At 41.3% G+C, this 14525-nt stretch overlaps 3 protein-coding genes across 4 annotated transcripts; 2 read left to right on the forward strand and 1 right to left on the reverse strand.

Moving 5' to 3' along the window:
• Positions 1 to 42: 42 nt before the first annotated feature.
• On the reverse strand, positions 43 to 3651 carry washc3 (WASH complex subunit 3). Its single transcript, XM_054624823.1, has 7 exons — positions 3543 to 3651; positions 2930 to 3028; positions 2746 to 2811; positions 2496 to 2636; positions 1832 to 1948; positions 1665 to 1729; positions 43 to 1573 (listed from the first exon to the last, which is right to left on the reverse strand). The coding sequence occupies exons 1-7, from the start codon at positions 3591 to 3593 to the stop codon at positions 1474 to 1476; spliced, it is 639 nt and encodes a 212-aa protein (XP_054480798.1). The 5' UTR covers positions 3594 to 3651; the 3' UTR covers positions 43 to 1473.
• A 1086-nt stretch (positions 3652 to 4737) lies between these two features.
• On the forward strand, positions 4738 to 10520 carry LOC129112587 (zinc finger and SCAN domain-containing protein 2-like). Of its 2 annotated transcripts, none has more exons than XM_054624746.1 (9): positions 4738 to 4819; positions 5300 to 5502; positions 5586 to 5687; positions 5773 to 5868; positions 5953 to 6063; positions 6148 to 6265; positions 6902 to 7700; positions 8592 to 8671; positions 8746 to 10520. In XM_054624746.1, exons 1-9 carry the CDS (start codon positions 4786 to 4788, stop codon positions 10266 to 10268), a joined length of 3066 nt encoding a protein of 1021 aa, XP_054480721.1. In that variant the 5' UTR covers positions 4738 to 4785; the 3' UTR covers positions 10269 to 10520. The 2 variants fall into 2 exon arrangements, with proteins under 2 accessions (XP_054480721.1, XP_054480722.1); XM_054624747.1 differs by lacking the exon at positions 4738 to 4819 and adding an exon at positions 4950 to 4994.
• Positions 10521 to 12986: 2466 nt separating this feature from the next.
• On the forward strand, positions 12987 to 14075 carry LOC129112259 (tetraspanin-7-like). Its single transcript, XM_054624282.1, has one exon. The coding sequence runs from the start codon at positions 12987 to 12989 to the stop codon at positions 14073 to 14075; it is 1089 nt and encodes a 362-aa protein (XP_054480257.1).
• The last annotated feature ends 450 nt before the right edge of the window (positions 14076 to 14525 follow it).

Raw genomic sequence — 14525 nt, forward strand, 5'->3', positions numbered from 1 at the left:
ACACAAAGTGCTTTCCAGACTTCTCCTCACTCATTTTTCTTTCACAGTCAGATATCATAGCGTAAAAGGCATTCATAGAAATGTTACGAATATTTATTTTGTGCGAAAGCGTTCCTGACTTATCTATTTTACATTTTCGGGCATGTAGTCATAAGCTGATAGAACTAACATAGTCAAACAAAACAAATCTGCAGGTACATTGTTCAGACAAGTGGTGTTTATCACTGTTTCACCAGTTAGTGCATGTTTGTTTGCTTTTCATTCCAGCTGAGGTTAGTGTGCAATACACGGATAATCCAGACAAAACATTTAAACTCTACAAACCCAATTAAAGATTTAAAAACATGTCAATGGAAAAATTATTTGGCTAAGGAACTGCCTAAAGCAGAGCCAGACAAAACATTACTATTCATCATTTATTGTCTTTCACTGGGGTCATTTGAGGTGTTTTTTGCTGTAATGTCACATGCAGCAGCTTTATAAAGTATTCAGATTTCACCTTTTGGTTCATAATACATTTGTAAAAAATATGTTTTTTCTGCAACAATATTGTCTGTAAATTGATGGTCAACACCATAAAATGGGATACATTTTAAATGTATAACAAAAGGTCAAAATGTTAAGAGGTCTGAGTACTTTTCAAAGTCACTAGAATGTATTCTAAGATTAACAGTGAAAAGAGCAACAGAGGCCTCACGCTGAATGTACTGTAGGTTTTGTTCCTCCACCACGGCCTCCTGTAAATGTTAGTGATGACTGTCAGGATATTCTGCATAAGACAATTAAATCACAGATTTGCTGCTCAAAAATAAAGAAAAAAACAAAAAGTGGTATTTAGCATTCTGTGAAAGGTCAAAATATTGCTGGAATAATTCTACCAGTGACAGCTGATATTTAGGAAGCAAAATCACATGCTGAACGACATGTGATTTTGCTTCCCATTAAACTGGTATTGTGATATACAGTATATCAAAACTGAAAGTGTAATGTTGTAATTTCCCTCCTTTTGCTGAACACACAGAATCAATGTGTGTGTCAAACATTGAAAGGAAATTTTTTTATAACTTTCAACTGATGAGTTTATCTCTTAAAGGCATTACACTGGGATAGTAGTGTGACAATCGAGAGTATTACTTTTTGTACAAAAATGACTTGCTACTGCCATGTTTTTAGTTCTACTGCTAACATAACCAACAGGGAAAATTATTCCCCCTTCAAAAATGCTAAATGTATCAAAATTCAGGTCACGGACCGACTGTAAGCAAAACATTTTCAGTGCTTTTACACTGAAATTACAATCACTCTGGTTGGAGTTTCCTGTTTCAGGCACTTACATCTGCAACTTCTCTCTTGTACTCCTTTACAAGCATACTGCAACCAACTTCTCTTTCTAAGTTGAGGCCTACAGAAGCTCAGAGCAGCGACGTGTTGCCTACACAGGAAGCTCTGTGGGTGATGGGGACAGAGGAAATGTCAGTCGCTGAAAGATGACTCGCTGTCAGAGCTGGTGGCGTCCTCATCTTGATCCTCCGTGCTCCTCGCTCCTCCATCGGGCACGGGGGCGTCCGGTGTGCTGTCATCAGCAGTGAAGGGAATGTTATTGGTCAGTTTCATTAAATAAAAGATTAATATGAGATCCTCACCAGTAACAGTAAAACACTCACTCAAGCAAGTTAGGATCCAAACCTTCCAGGACCATTTTATTCTTTATAGCCATAACTGGAACTCCCTGTGACAGATGAAACATGCATTGATAAATAGAACATACTATTTTTTTTTAATTTATTTTGTGATCCGTAAAGTCCGTAAGCAGGTGTTAGTGATGATTTACCACTTGAACCATCTTCAGGTATCGGGCGTAACGTGGGTCCTTGGCCACCGTCATGACATTCTCTGCAGCGGCTTCTGCTTTTGGGGTCTCTGCAGGCTCTGGTGCAGTCTGAGCCGGCTACAACATGAAACATGCAAATTACTATGACAGTGGAAAGTAGCAAGTGGTTTAGACGGCACAGGATATCAAATGTGGTACATTATTTAGCATTTTTTAGTTGCTGGTACTCTTATGTAGTTTGCAGAATTTGTGGTTCGTAAAAGTGGATCTGGGTTGTTTGGGTTTGTAGTTTTTTAGCAATGCTTATGTTATTGTAAGAGGAGTAGTGCGACATTCTGTGAAGTTTGCGTACTTGCAGAGAGTTTGAAGAGAAGATCAACACAACCCCTAGATATAAGGGTGGTGTCAATCATCTCTTCTCTAACAACTTACCCTCAAAAAGAAGGCGAACTAGCACATTTATTAAATCTTAAATTATTCCTTTAAGTACAGCATACTCGTTTGGCCGATCTTTTGTATTACGAATTGGTTGGTGCATCTACATAAAAGGCATGTACAAGGCTTTCTGAGAGAAACTATATTTAAATAAGGGTTCAAGAAAGTCGCCTTGGCTTTTGGCTAAAACTTACTATATACTTGTTTGTGTGCATGTCGGCGTATTCACCTGTGGCGGAGGCCGGGTCCCTGCTGGTGGACCTGGATCTGTTTGGCTCTGACTGGCCGTAGTGGGTCCGTTGGTCTGAGCAGGTTGCCGCTGACTGATTCCATCTATTGTGACGTCCTCGAGCCCGGGAATGGAGGACAGCTGCTCAGAAAAATTACAAACTTTAATATATGATCAGTGCATGGGCACGGCATGTATAAAGAGGGTCATAAAGTGCAGACAGAAGGACCAGAGAGGCTCAAGAACTCACCTTGGCTTCCAAAATGGAGAGGGTCGTTTCTATCTGCTGTATGCGGAGCGATATGTTTGCAAGTTTCTGTAGGAAAGAAGTAGGACAGAACATAGGATGAAGTGTTATAGAGGTTTTTGGTGTGTGGTGTGATCAGGAGAGCAGAGGCAAATTAAAAGACCAGAGTACAAGAAGATGCACAAACCTCTTCACACACTGTGGAAAATCGGTTCAGGAATCGGACCGTGTGAACGACAAACTGATTGAGATAGGCGACAACTCTTCTCTGTTGAATAGCAGGGACCTGAGGGAAACAGAGATAAAGATGTTTTAAAGAATGAACCCAGGGTGTGATGTACTGATTCACACGAATGATTCCCAATAATGTAATTTCTCCTTCTTACGCTCTTTCAAACCACTGCATTCATTCAGTTTTGACATAGTAGATATTTGAAAATCACTGATTAATTACTACAGGTTTATTATATAAAATCATTGGGTGAAGATATGGAAGATTTTTGATAAAATATTTAAAATAAATAGATTTTTAAAAAATAGCAAAAATATGTAAACCAAATCTGAACCACTTTATACAATATTCTACAATAGATTATTATTTAAATGAGCTGAGATCACTTAATTATTAAGTACAGACTGCTGCACAAAACAGTTATTAAAAAGGGATTTTAAAGGCAGTTAATTACAGCTCATTTGTTTTGGTAAACAATGTTATTATCACTATCTGACTTGCTAAACACAAAGTCACCCTTCCTGTACTTTAAGCATCACATTAGTTAGCAGCAGGTCATGTTACCAACCTTAGTGAGATCAACACCAGACCCGACTATAGGCAGCCCGTCCTCGTCCATGATGGATCCTAAACCTCCTACAGATTAAAAGAGCACTTTCAGTTTTTAATAACGAGAATTTCCCGACAGAAATGGCTGCACAGAGAAACGTGTCATGTGACTCTGGACTCGTGACGTCACGAGGTTAGAATCAGCCAACCATCAGCCATTTTATTAGCTTTTATTTTGAAAGTCCCGCTTCCTGTCTGTGGAAGAAAAAAAAACAACAACATCCGGTTATGACTTGCAGCTGCGTTTCACAATTTTGGATTATACATTTTTTTTTTATAAATTAATACGCCATTAAATCATGTGTTAAAATAACATTTAGTACAAGTCAAAAGTTTGGACACACCTTCTCATTCAATGGTTTTTCTATTTTTTATTTTAATTTTTTTCTACATTGTAGATTAATCTACAATTGAATGAATTAACACATATGGAATTATGTGGTAAACAAACAAATGCTCAATAAACCAGAATATGTTTTATATTTTAGATTCTTCAAAGTAGTTGAATGAGAAGGTTTATTATTATTATTAATTATATTTTATTATTATTATTATTATTATTATTATTATATTATTATTATTATATTATTTTTATTATTATTATATTCCTTTATTGATCCCCATGGGAGAAATTCGGGTGTTGCAGCAGCTCAACTACACAGAAACAGATAATAAATACGCATATTATACAATAAAATAAAAATAAAAATAGAATAAAAAGGTGTGTCCAAACTTTTGACTGGTTCTGTATAAAACATGCATTTGCAAATGTCCTTCCCCTCTGACACAAAATATAATTTTTCCAGAGATTTTTCTCTAAATGAATAACAGATTGAGACACTATCTTAAAACATATGTTACAACTTCAGTTAAATGTGTGTATTTGACCACAGCAGGATTGATTATAACTAATTCTACCTGATCATAATTACAACCAAGACTTAAATAAAAAAATAAAACAATAATCCATAATTTTTTTTAGGTGCCAAACCTAAAGTACCTGTATGTCAGATATTCTTAAACACATCTTATTACATGAGGACATACATGATATGTTTAAAGCAGTCAAACTTTTATTTTGAAAAGAGGAAACGCAGAGTTGAGGAAACGGGTGCTTGCGTACTAACAGCGCATGTTACATTAAAAAAAAAAAAAACATTTAAAATTATTATACATTACAGAGATACACAGATACTGCACCAATGGAGGTTATTGGGCCAACAGAGAAAATAAACGGTAGGTATATAAATAATAAATAATGTGCTCTCTCCTGTGTTTATGTCAGTCAAACAGTGAGCTGGATCCGTCTATTTAAAGGAAACATGCCAGTCAGGAGCTGATACAGCCAGAGTCTAAACAGTAATATCAAGAAATAGAGTTTGTTGTTTTGATGCCTAAAGAAAAGCTGCAGGTACTTCACCAGGTTGCAACTTGCAAACTCAAATCAAGTAGTTTTATCCAGCAATTAGACGGGTTCATTGGCTTATTGCAGGTTCTAGGTAGGAGTTGTTATAATAAAGAAAATATTTATCTGTAATTTTGCCATTGTTTTCATTATGCAAGATAATACCTGTATTATATTTCCAGTGTGAAAGAATTAAATTAATTTCATTTAGATAAGTATTTATGAGTATGTTTTGGAGGTCCTCTCTTGAATGAAAAGCTCATTGATGCCCTCAACAGACCCATCTCTCACATTACAGCTTTATGTTTCAGACCCAGGCCTGCCTCTTTCCTCCCTTCGCCTCCTGGTGCCTCCTCTGCAGCTCCTGTCTGCAGCTATGTGGCAGCTGGCGAAGCAGAAAGATGTCATGAACTATGAGAAGCTTCAGGAGTTTGTGTTCATGGTGACTGAGGCGGTCCCCGGACTGATCAACCACACACAGAGGGCCCAGCTCATTCTGGGTCTACGAGCAAGAGTGAGCAGAAGTTATATATTGTATCACATTTTTTGTTTTTCCTCTTCTAATGATTTTGCTGTAACAATTTGTTGATGTTTCAGTTAATTCTGGAGCTTTGCAAAGGATCGGCTCGAGGTTTTGTTGATTCTCATGTGATCCAGAGCCATTTGGATAGACTCCCAATAACCAATGCAAATACAGATGTAAGTACATGAAAAGAATACCCTTTCTTTTTTTTTTAAACAAATAATGATTATCCTTAAGTGACATGAATCCTGAATGTGCCAGTACAGGGACACAGAGGTGAAAACAACAGAGTCCACTTTCATTGCACTTGTTCAGAGCCTGCTGAAAGATCCAGTTGAGAGAGCGTATTTCTTCCAGGTAAAACAGATTTAAATAATTTCTTCATTTGAGAATACTCTTAATAAATCCTACAGTGAAGTAACATTTCATTCTCTCCGACAGGAGGTGTTCCCAGTGGAATATGGACCACAATATAATGCTGCTCTGCACGTGTTACTGTGGGAGCTGCTTTCAAAACTGGAAAAGCTGCTTCCTGTACCGGACCTAAAACAGGTCAGTCTGTCCCTCCAGTTGTCTCAGGTTGTTTTTTTCTTCTGCAAATGATATGTGTCATTTATCACAAAACTGTGATTACAGACTGCAGCCTGGCTCGGCTCTGCTCCGTCTATGGTGGAGGAATGTGTTCAGTCCTCGCCTGAAGATCTGAGCTTAATCTTCGAGCACTACAGAAGTTCAGCACTCCTGAAAATGCCATGTGAGTAGAGCTGAAATGATAAGGCAGTCCACAGAATTTTTGTTATGTTTATGTCAATTTAAGTAAAATATAAAGAAAGAAAATGCCAAACATGCTCTGGTGTCAGTTTCTTATATGTAAGGATTTGTTATATCAGTAGGAATTTTTTCAATTGTACAATACAATATTGATTTCTCAAATTTAAAGATCTATCTGTGCATCTGTATATTTTCTCAGTGAATATGTTTAAATTTGCACAGAATGTGTGTGTGCAACATTTCATAGTTTTGCATATTTGGCTGACCCACAATTCTATATTAGGGAAATGCATCATATTGTTACTTTAAGCTGTTTTATATGCAAAAGTAAACATGAACTTGAATAAAAAGGGTTTTACGTTTCCAGAATAAATTCTGAGAAGCACTTTTATATTCATGCAATATAGGTATTTATCTGATGCAACTGAATCCTCAAGCACCAAATAAAATTTTAAGTTTCTTAATCAAACAAACAATTTGAAGATATCACCTGGGAGAAATACAATTTTCACTATTTTCTGATGTTTTATAGGCTCAGCCAGTAGACAATTCATTGATACAAGTATTAATCAATTTCCTTTAAAGTACAGTTTCTAACCAGAGATTCCTTGTTTTCTAGACGGTCCTTCGTCCACCATTGGTAGCTGCATCATGTCTGCTTTATCCATTCCTCCCTCGCAAAAGACAAACCTCTCTGTGGGACTGGAATCAATCCACAACTACGCTAATGTACTTAACCCCGTCACTTTTGTTGGTACGGACCAGTACAGCGTTGTTGCTGTCTACACCGAAGTCGAAGTCGGAGCGTCTGAAGCAGATGAAGAAATGATCGAATCGGCTGAAGTGCAAGTTCAGACTGATTTCTACGAAGAGGAGATAGTGTCTGTTAGTGCGGATTACGCCGGCGCCGAGGAGGCTGCGAACTCGAGGGCAGAAGAAACAAGTGAAACTGTGGATGTCGCTAAAGCTCTGGAGACTCTGACGAAAACTTTTGCACTGAGGAAGGAGAGCCTTGGTCAAGATGTACTAACAGGAAAGAGTAATGATTCATCCCTCAATGATGAACTGGGGTTAGGAAATGTAATAGATGAAGAAAAAACACATGAAGTACATGAAACAAGAGACCAAACTGATGAGAAAAGAGAAAATGTTGAAGAGGTGAATGAGGATTTAGAACCTGGAGGCAACGAGATCAATTTAAACTCCTGTGCAGACTTAAGGGATGAACATGAATCCTTTTCTGTCCATGAAGAAATGACGGAAGTCCCCAGTGAGGATCCAGTCGCTGAAACACAACATTCTCCCAGTTCAGATAACGTGCGCCGATCGACTCGTCTACAAATGAAGACCTCACCCGGTTGTCAGGAGACGGAAAACATCCAGAGGTCTCCCAGGGAAAGTGGTGAAGAACCAAAAATGTACGAAAACTATTTTTAATGTAACACTAAAATAGCTTCCTGTGTTTTTGAAATAGTATTTTAAAATATGTTATCACCAGTTGGACAAGCTTATTGCTTTTTTTGTGACTCACATTTTTATTCAGGGAACAGTCTTACAACATTACATAGTAACGGTAACAAAAAAAGTCTGGGAAATACATTTAGGCTAACAATTCTTCTCTACTGTTTTTTTTGGTTTTTTTTAATGAATGTGCTTTATTCAATTTGTCTCATTTTTGTTTCATTTAGAAGATTCCTTTTAAGAAATAAGTTGACATTTTGGTAAATTTATGAGGCAAAAAAATCAATACTACATTTACGTCTGTACGCTAAAAATGATGCTAAAGCCAGCAGCCGTTTAGCTTAGCTTATCATTAGGACTGGTAACAGTTTGATAGCATCTCCCTGTTAATTACAAGTCAGGCACATAACCCCCTTACAAATATACGTCACTGCTTTGTTTTTAACAGATTAAACAAACAAGAAACAAGAATAAGGTGTTGATAGGTGAGCTTTAGAGGTGATGATAGGTGGATTTGTTGTCTTTGCACAAAACCATGCTACTGTCTCCACCCATTTCCAGTGCTTGTGCTTAGCTAAGCTAGCTGGCTTCTGGCTCCGGCTTCATATTTACCGTACAGACATCATAGTGGTACCAATCATTCATCCAACTCTCAGCAAGAAGGCAAATACGTTTATTTCCAGAAATGTCAAATTATTCCTTTAATGTTTTTTTACTTTCTAATAATTGTATCTTAACCAAATATCTACTGCTTCCTATTTCTTTTTTTCTTCAGATAAAGTAATGTACAGCTCAAAGGGAATTAATTGCTTAGTAATTGCTTTAACACTTGAAATATTATTTCCCAGAAATGTGAGTGATTTCACCAGGAGCCAATCTGATGTATCAGTCGCCCCCTCTGTTATAGCCATCAAAGGAATCAACAAAGGTAATCTAAATAATATCTAAAAATAAAATCCACCTGTTTTACCCACACTTACGTCCTTTTTTTGTTATTTGCAGGTGAGGCGGACGAGATGACATCCATCATCTTCACCTGCTCTCAGTGTCCCTTCCACCACTCGGAGGAAAACAGCCCTCCTCACTTCCACATGCAGAGCGTTCCCACTGAAGTGTACAGGACTCTCTCGGGAGCCAAATTCACACCGTCTCCTTCCAGCACGGATGAGATTTTTACATCCATTAAACTTTTCCCCAGAGGAAACACAGAGGAGAGCAAAGCAGAACAACCAGACACTCAAAGCAAAGCCAACGTGCCTCAGTCTCACGGCAGACAGAAGACGCTCACATGTGAGACGTGCGGTAAGACATTCACCCGGTCGTCAGACGTGAGGAGACACCAGCTCACGCACACCGGAGAGAGGCCGTTTAACTGCTCGCGCTGCGATCGGACCTTCCAGCACTCGTGGGATCTGGCCAAACACGAGAGCAAACACCACGGCGTGGCCATTTCTTTCTCCTGCCAGCTGTGCGGGACCTCCTTCACTAACCTCCGCACACTGACCGTCCACCATAAGAAGTCTCACTCCCAGGAGAGCCAGCTGCCCCAGATCTGCTCCATCTGCAGCCACAGCTTCCCGACTTCCTCCGAGCTGCTCGAGCACAGGAAGTCTCACGTCTCGGCCAAACGCTACATCTGCAGGCAGTGCGGCGAGGGCTTCGACTCCCTGCTCGCCCGCTCCCAGCACCGGCAGATGCATCAGGTGAAAAGTCAGTTCAAGTGCCCACATTGTGAGAAGACGTACACCCGGCGGTCTGATGTGAAGAGGCATCTGTCCACCCACACTGGGGAGCGACCGTACCAGTGTAACCAGTGCAGCAAACGGTTCTCGCTCCGTTTCATGTATATGAAACACCTCCGAGTTCACACGGGGGAGCGGCCTTTCCAGTGCTCCCACTGCCCCAAGAGGTTCACCCTGGTGTCCGTGCTGGCCCGACACGAGAGGATGCACACGGGGGAGAAACCTTTCCTCTGCTCTCAGTGCGGGAAGGGCTTTTTATCGCAGGGGGAGCTTTCTAAACATCACCGGTCTCACATGGACGACAGGCCCTACTCCTGCCCTCAGTGTGACAAGTGTTTCAAGAGCAAGAAAACCCAGCAGGAGCACATCGTCTCCCACAGCGGCGCCCGCCCATACCCCTGCACCTACTGCGGGAAGGGCTTCACCAAACCGTACGCACTGACCAGACACAACCTCATCCACACGGGAGAGAGGCCGTTCCCCTGCGGACACTGCGAGAAGTCGTTCCTCACCCTCGGGGAGGCTCAGCTGCACCAGCGCATCCACACGGGGGAGAGGCCTTACCCGTGCGACGTCTGCGAGCTCAAGTTCAAGAGCTCGTCGGAGCTGGCGCGACACAAGCGGAGCCATTCGGGGGTGAAGCCGCTGAAGCCGTACTGCGAACAGTGCACGAAAACATTCACGTCAAAGGCTAAGCTTAAGAAACACATGGAGAAACACAGGGAAGAGGCAGAAGCAGCACAGTCTGTGGACTCTATACAGGCCGAGGAATCAATTCATTAAATGACTGAAAGAGACTATAACAGTGGTTAAATCAGTAGAATCATGAAAACGAATGTTCAGTTTCAGGATGCTTGTGTTCGGATACTACATGTCTTTACTATCAAGTGTTTGATACTGTTGCATCCTTCAAACTTTTGAGTAAAATACTTTGACAAATCATTTTACACATATCAGTGTTTCATACTTTACTCTCTCATCTTCACTTTATTTTGAAGTTTGCAACAGGGAAGGTAGAATTATGTTCAAAATGGAAATCACACGTGAACAGAATTGTTCATTAAATACATTTTTTCACTCTATAAACTGTAAGTTTCTATACTATGATATTGTGGGTCGGTGGGGTGCATCGATTTAGTTTAAAGTTTAAATTAAAACAAACCAAAAATAAGACAAGGCGAATAATTACATAAAAAACAAATGAACTAAAATCTTATATATATAAATGATTTTAGTTCGTATATATATATACTTTTTAATTTAACAATATTCACAAGTTCTCCATTATACTACCATTAAATCAGGAAAGGTAAGGACTATTTGGAGTTTTAAGTTGTGCTTAATAATGTACACATATATATATATATATATATATATATATATATATATAGTATATATATTCAGCATAATTTGTCACTAGTGTTTGTAGTGCTTTATACTTTATGGGAATGGCTCTGAACTTGCAGCCATGCCACCACCAAGGGGTCAATGCATGATTAACAAGGATAGAAAACTAGGAAAACACAAATATGCTGCACAAAAATAGATTCTAACACGCCAAACTAAGATGGTGCACATGCTAAACCTTATACCTGCTTAGCATGTCAGCATGCTGATGTTCCTCTGTGCCTTAGTACAGCTTCGCAGAGCTGGTAGCATGACTGTTGACTCATTTAAGGCCTGTAACAATGATACAATGTGACACTTTAAGAAGGAATAATTAGCCTGCTCTTCGTTGGAACTGCTCACTCTGACGTGTGACCTGCAACAATGGTTTTGAAAGAAGACATGGCTTTGTTTTGAGGGTTACAACAAGTCAGAAAGGTTGGGGAATTCTACTTTAAGGCTCTGCTTTTATTGTGTCTGGTTTAAAAGGGCGAATCTGCAGCCACCAAAAACGAGGGCTTCCCCACACCTCCTTTCCCCCGGCTTTATTTTCAAGGAGCTGTGCTGGAGGTGCCTTTGAAATCTCTTCCTGCATGTGTCAGGTGATGAATTTCCTTCATTTCTGTCCAGAGCGCACATAAAACCCAGTGGACTGATGGTTATGGAGCAGAGATTCATTATAAACATCATAAACAGAGCTCACATTCCCTCTACAGACCTCCAGCTGTCTGAGGTAAAAATCCCTCCATCTTCACCCCGCTCGCTGTTGTAGTCTTCACACACTGGGTGGAGAACAAGCTCCACTAATCTGTCTGTGTAACCTCACAAACACTTGAGAAATCGTTATATGAGCTATTTGTGGCCAGTCACACCTCATTTTTGAGATTTTTTTTAAATCCAAGTAAATATATGTTACAAGACTATATCTATGTTTCAATCTGGATATTCCCCTCTCTGTCATCATGTCAATATAATGCTTGTCCTCATAAAAAAATAGAGCTGTATGAATGAGTTTAATTAACTGAGAGGCTTTAATCAGCTCTTATTGGAGGGAGCAGATGCCGAGCAGGAATTTCCAGGATTAAACTGGCTTGGTCATTTAACAGGGGACCAACAAAGCAGTTACAGTGATGTCTAAAGGAGGAGGGGTTCAGTGGTTAGAAAATCTATTTTTAGCATTGCATATGTTTCTATATCTATTTTAAACTTTTAGTGCATAGTTCCATTTTATTTGACTAATACCCAGTAAAGAAAAGTCTATTTTGTGAATTGAGGTGTGACAAAAATCCACCAACTAATTGAAGCTTTCTTGGTTTGTAAGTTGCCTGCACTGTAGTATTGCTATTAAGTGCTTCACAGATGAATAAAGAACGTGCTAATTTCTGTAAATGTTAGTGAGCATTAACTGTGCAGTCATGATTTTGGACTACATCATTTTTGTTTTGCGTGTCTTTATATCGTTATAAGTATATAGTAAGTAGTTATATAAGTATATTATAAAATAGGTCCATTAATACATTACTTTTAAATTTACGTTATTTTAATTTGTCAAACTTTCATAAAAGTTAAACATGGGGGAAAGTCATCACACACACTGTAAAGACAGCAGTAGAGTTTCCCCAGTTCTCTTATTCCACAAATAGAAGTAAAATTGTTAAAAAATATTGTAAAACTCAAAAGGATGTCTCCTCCACACCGAGAGAGGGTGTGCATGGGTGGATTTCAGGTCCTTCCCCACTGCAACTACCTCTCGCCTTGACCAGAGCGAGGTGCAGTAGCGAGCAGCCAGATGTCTGGATGTGACTATCAGTTGAGGAATTAGAAGAGCTGACGACCATGCAGGTGGAAAGAACGCCCGAAACAAACGCATAAATACGGTGGACACAACGAGGCTGTGGATGCAGATAACGGCGCGACGCGACACCCATCAGTGTGATTTACAGTCCAGTTGACGTTTTGTGGTGTTGATGGCGGATTAATGACCAGTCATAAAGAAGTCGGGGGGATTGTGTGTTGCAGGAGGACAATAGTGAGGCACTGATAGAAGAAGAAAGAGAGAGGAGGAGTGTGTCGAAAGAGAGAGAGAGGGGAGTAGATATAAACCAAGCCGAGATCATGAGCTCCGCACTGCCTTACAACTCGCTGTCAGCTCGGCCGAGTCCCAGCAGGCAAGCTCTGGACTGGGAGCACCAGCAGCTGGCCGTGCGACGACTTTCCTCCCCGCGGGGTCACGACCTGCTCTCTCCACCTCCTCTTCCTCGTCGACCCTCCGCGATCCCCAGCTACCTGCTGTCGCCCTACCAAGAGCAGGAGGAGCAGCTCCACGAGCAACAGCAGCGACTCTCCTTGTCCGTGTGCTCAGAGGCCTCCCTGGCGCCCCCTGCACCTCCACCCGTGGGCGCTGCCCAGCCCTGCTGCCGCCCAGTGGGAGTCATGCACCTACTGCGCCTGGGTCTCCTGGCCTTCAGCTGCCTCTTCTGGGCGGCCGGCTTGGCCATCCTCACCCTGGGCGTGTGGGCACAGATTTCCCTGGCGGACTACATGCTGCTGTCTGCCAACCGCTACCCCAACGCTCCTCTCATCCTTCTGTCCACGGGTGCAGCCGTCACCGCCTGGGGCTTCCTGGGTTGCCTAGGGGTGGCCGCAAACCTGCCCGCCGTGCTCAGGGCTTACGGTTTCTTTCAACTCGCTGCACTTATAGCCGGTTTGGCGGCCGGACTCTCAGGTCTCTTCTACCGCGAAGACATCGCCGGAGGATTTCGCAGCGGCTTACAGCGAGCGGTGGCCGGCTACACCGAGGACGAAGGCCGTGCCGATGCGTTAGACAGCCTGCAGAGGGCCCTGGAGTGTTGTGGAGCTGAGGGTTGGCGTGACTGGCTCGCGTCAGACTGGGCCATCCAGCACATGACCTTCCTGCCCAACGACAACGGAACCTCAGTGTCGCTGCCGGACAGCTGCTGCGTGAGGCGCAAGGGCTGCAAGAATCGACCTCTTCTGTCCGATGACGTCGAAGGAGTGGCAGCGGCGGGAATCCATCCACACGGCTGCTTCCGCAAAGTCTTCAGTTTAGTCAACGACAACGTCTTCCACATTGCCGCCACCGTGTTGGGATTGGCCCTCACCCAGATCGGAGGCATCGCCCTGGCTTGTCTGCTGGCCAACAGACTGGCACCAAGACAACATCGACGTGTGGTGGCACATTAATGGTCAATTCAAAAAAAAAATTGGCAACCTACACCAAGGATTGACCAATTTGTAGATAATTAGATTTAGGAATGAACTATGCCCTTAAAGAGTAATAGAGTTGCGAAGCATTTGGGAATTATTCAGTGTCCAGGTTTCCAGGATTAAAAGTCTTGTTTATTTTCTGCATCAGTATTTGGAGGTCTTCCATGGCTTGGATGTGCATGAAAAGTTTCCTTACAAAAAAAGCACCAACTGCTTTATGACTTATGTGGTTCTATGACAAAACGTACAAAGGTACAAGCCTGTGTAAAAAACATAAATAGAGAAATCAACTATGACTCCTGTTGAGCGTTGAGTTAGAAACAGAATTACAGAGCAGCAACTTGAAGCTAAAGCTGGTATTTTGTAGATCTAAAAATCTAATTACTTTCAGTGGCTGGGTCAATTTGGATGAAATGACCGGTTAAG

Source organism: Anoplopoma fimbria, chromosome 23, assembly GCF_027596085.1.
Source record: "Anoplopoma fimbria isolate UVic2021 breed Golden Eagle Sablefish chromosome 23, Afim_UVic_2022, whole genome shotgun sequence".
NCBI classification, from domain to species: domain Eukaryota; kingdom Metazoa; phylum Chordata; class Actinopteri; order Perciformes; family Anoplopomatidae; genus Anoplopoma; species Anoplopoma fimbria.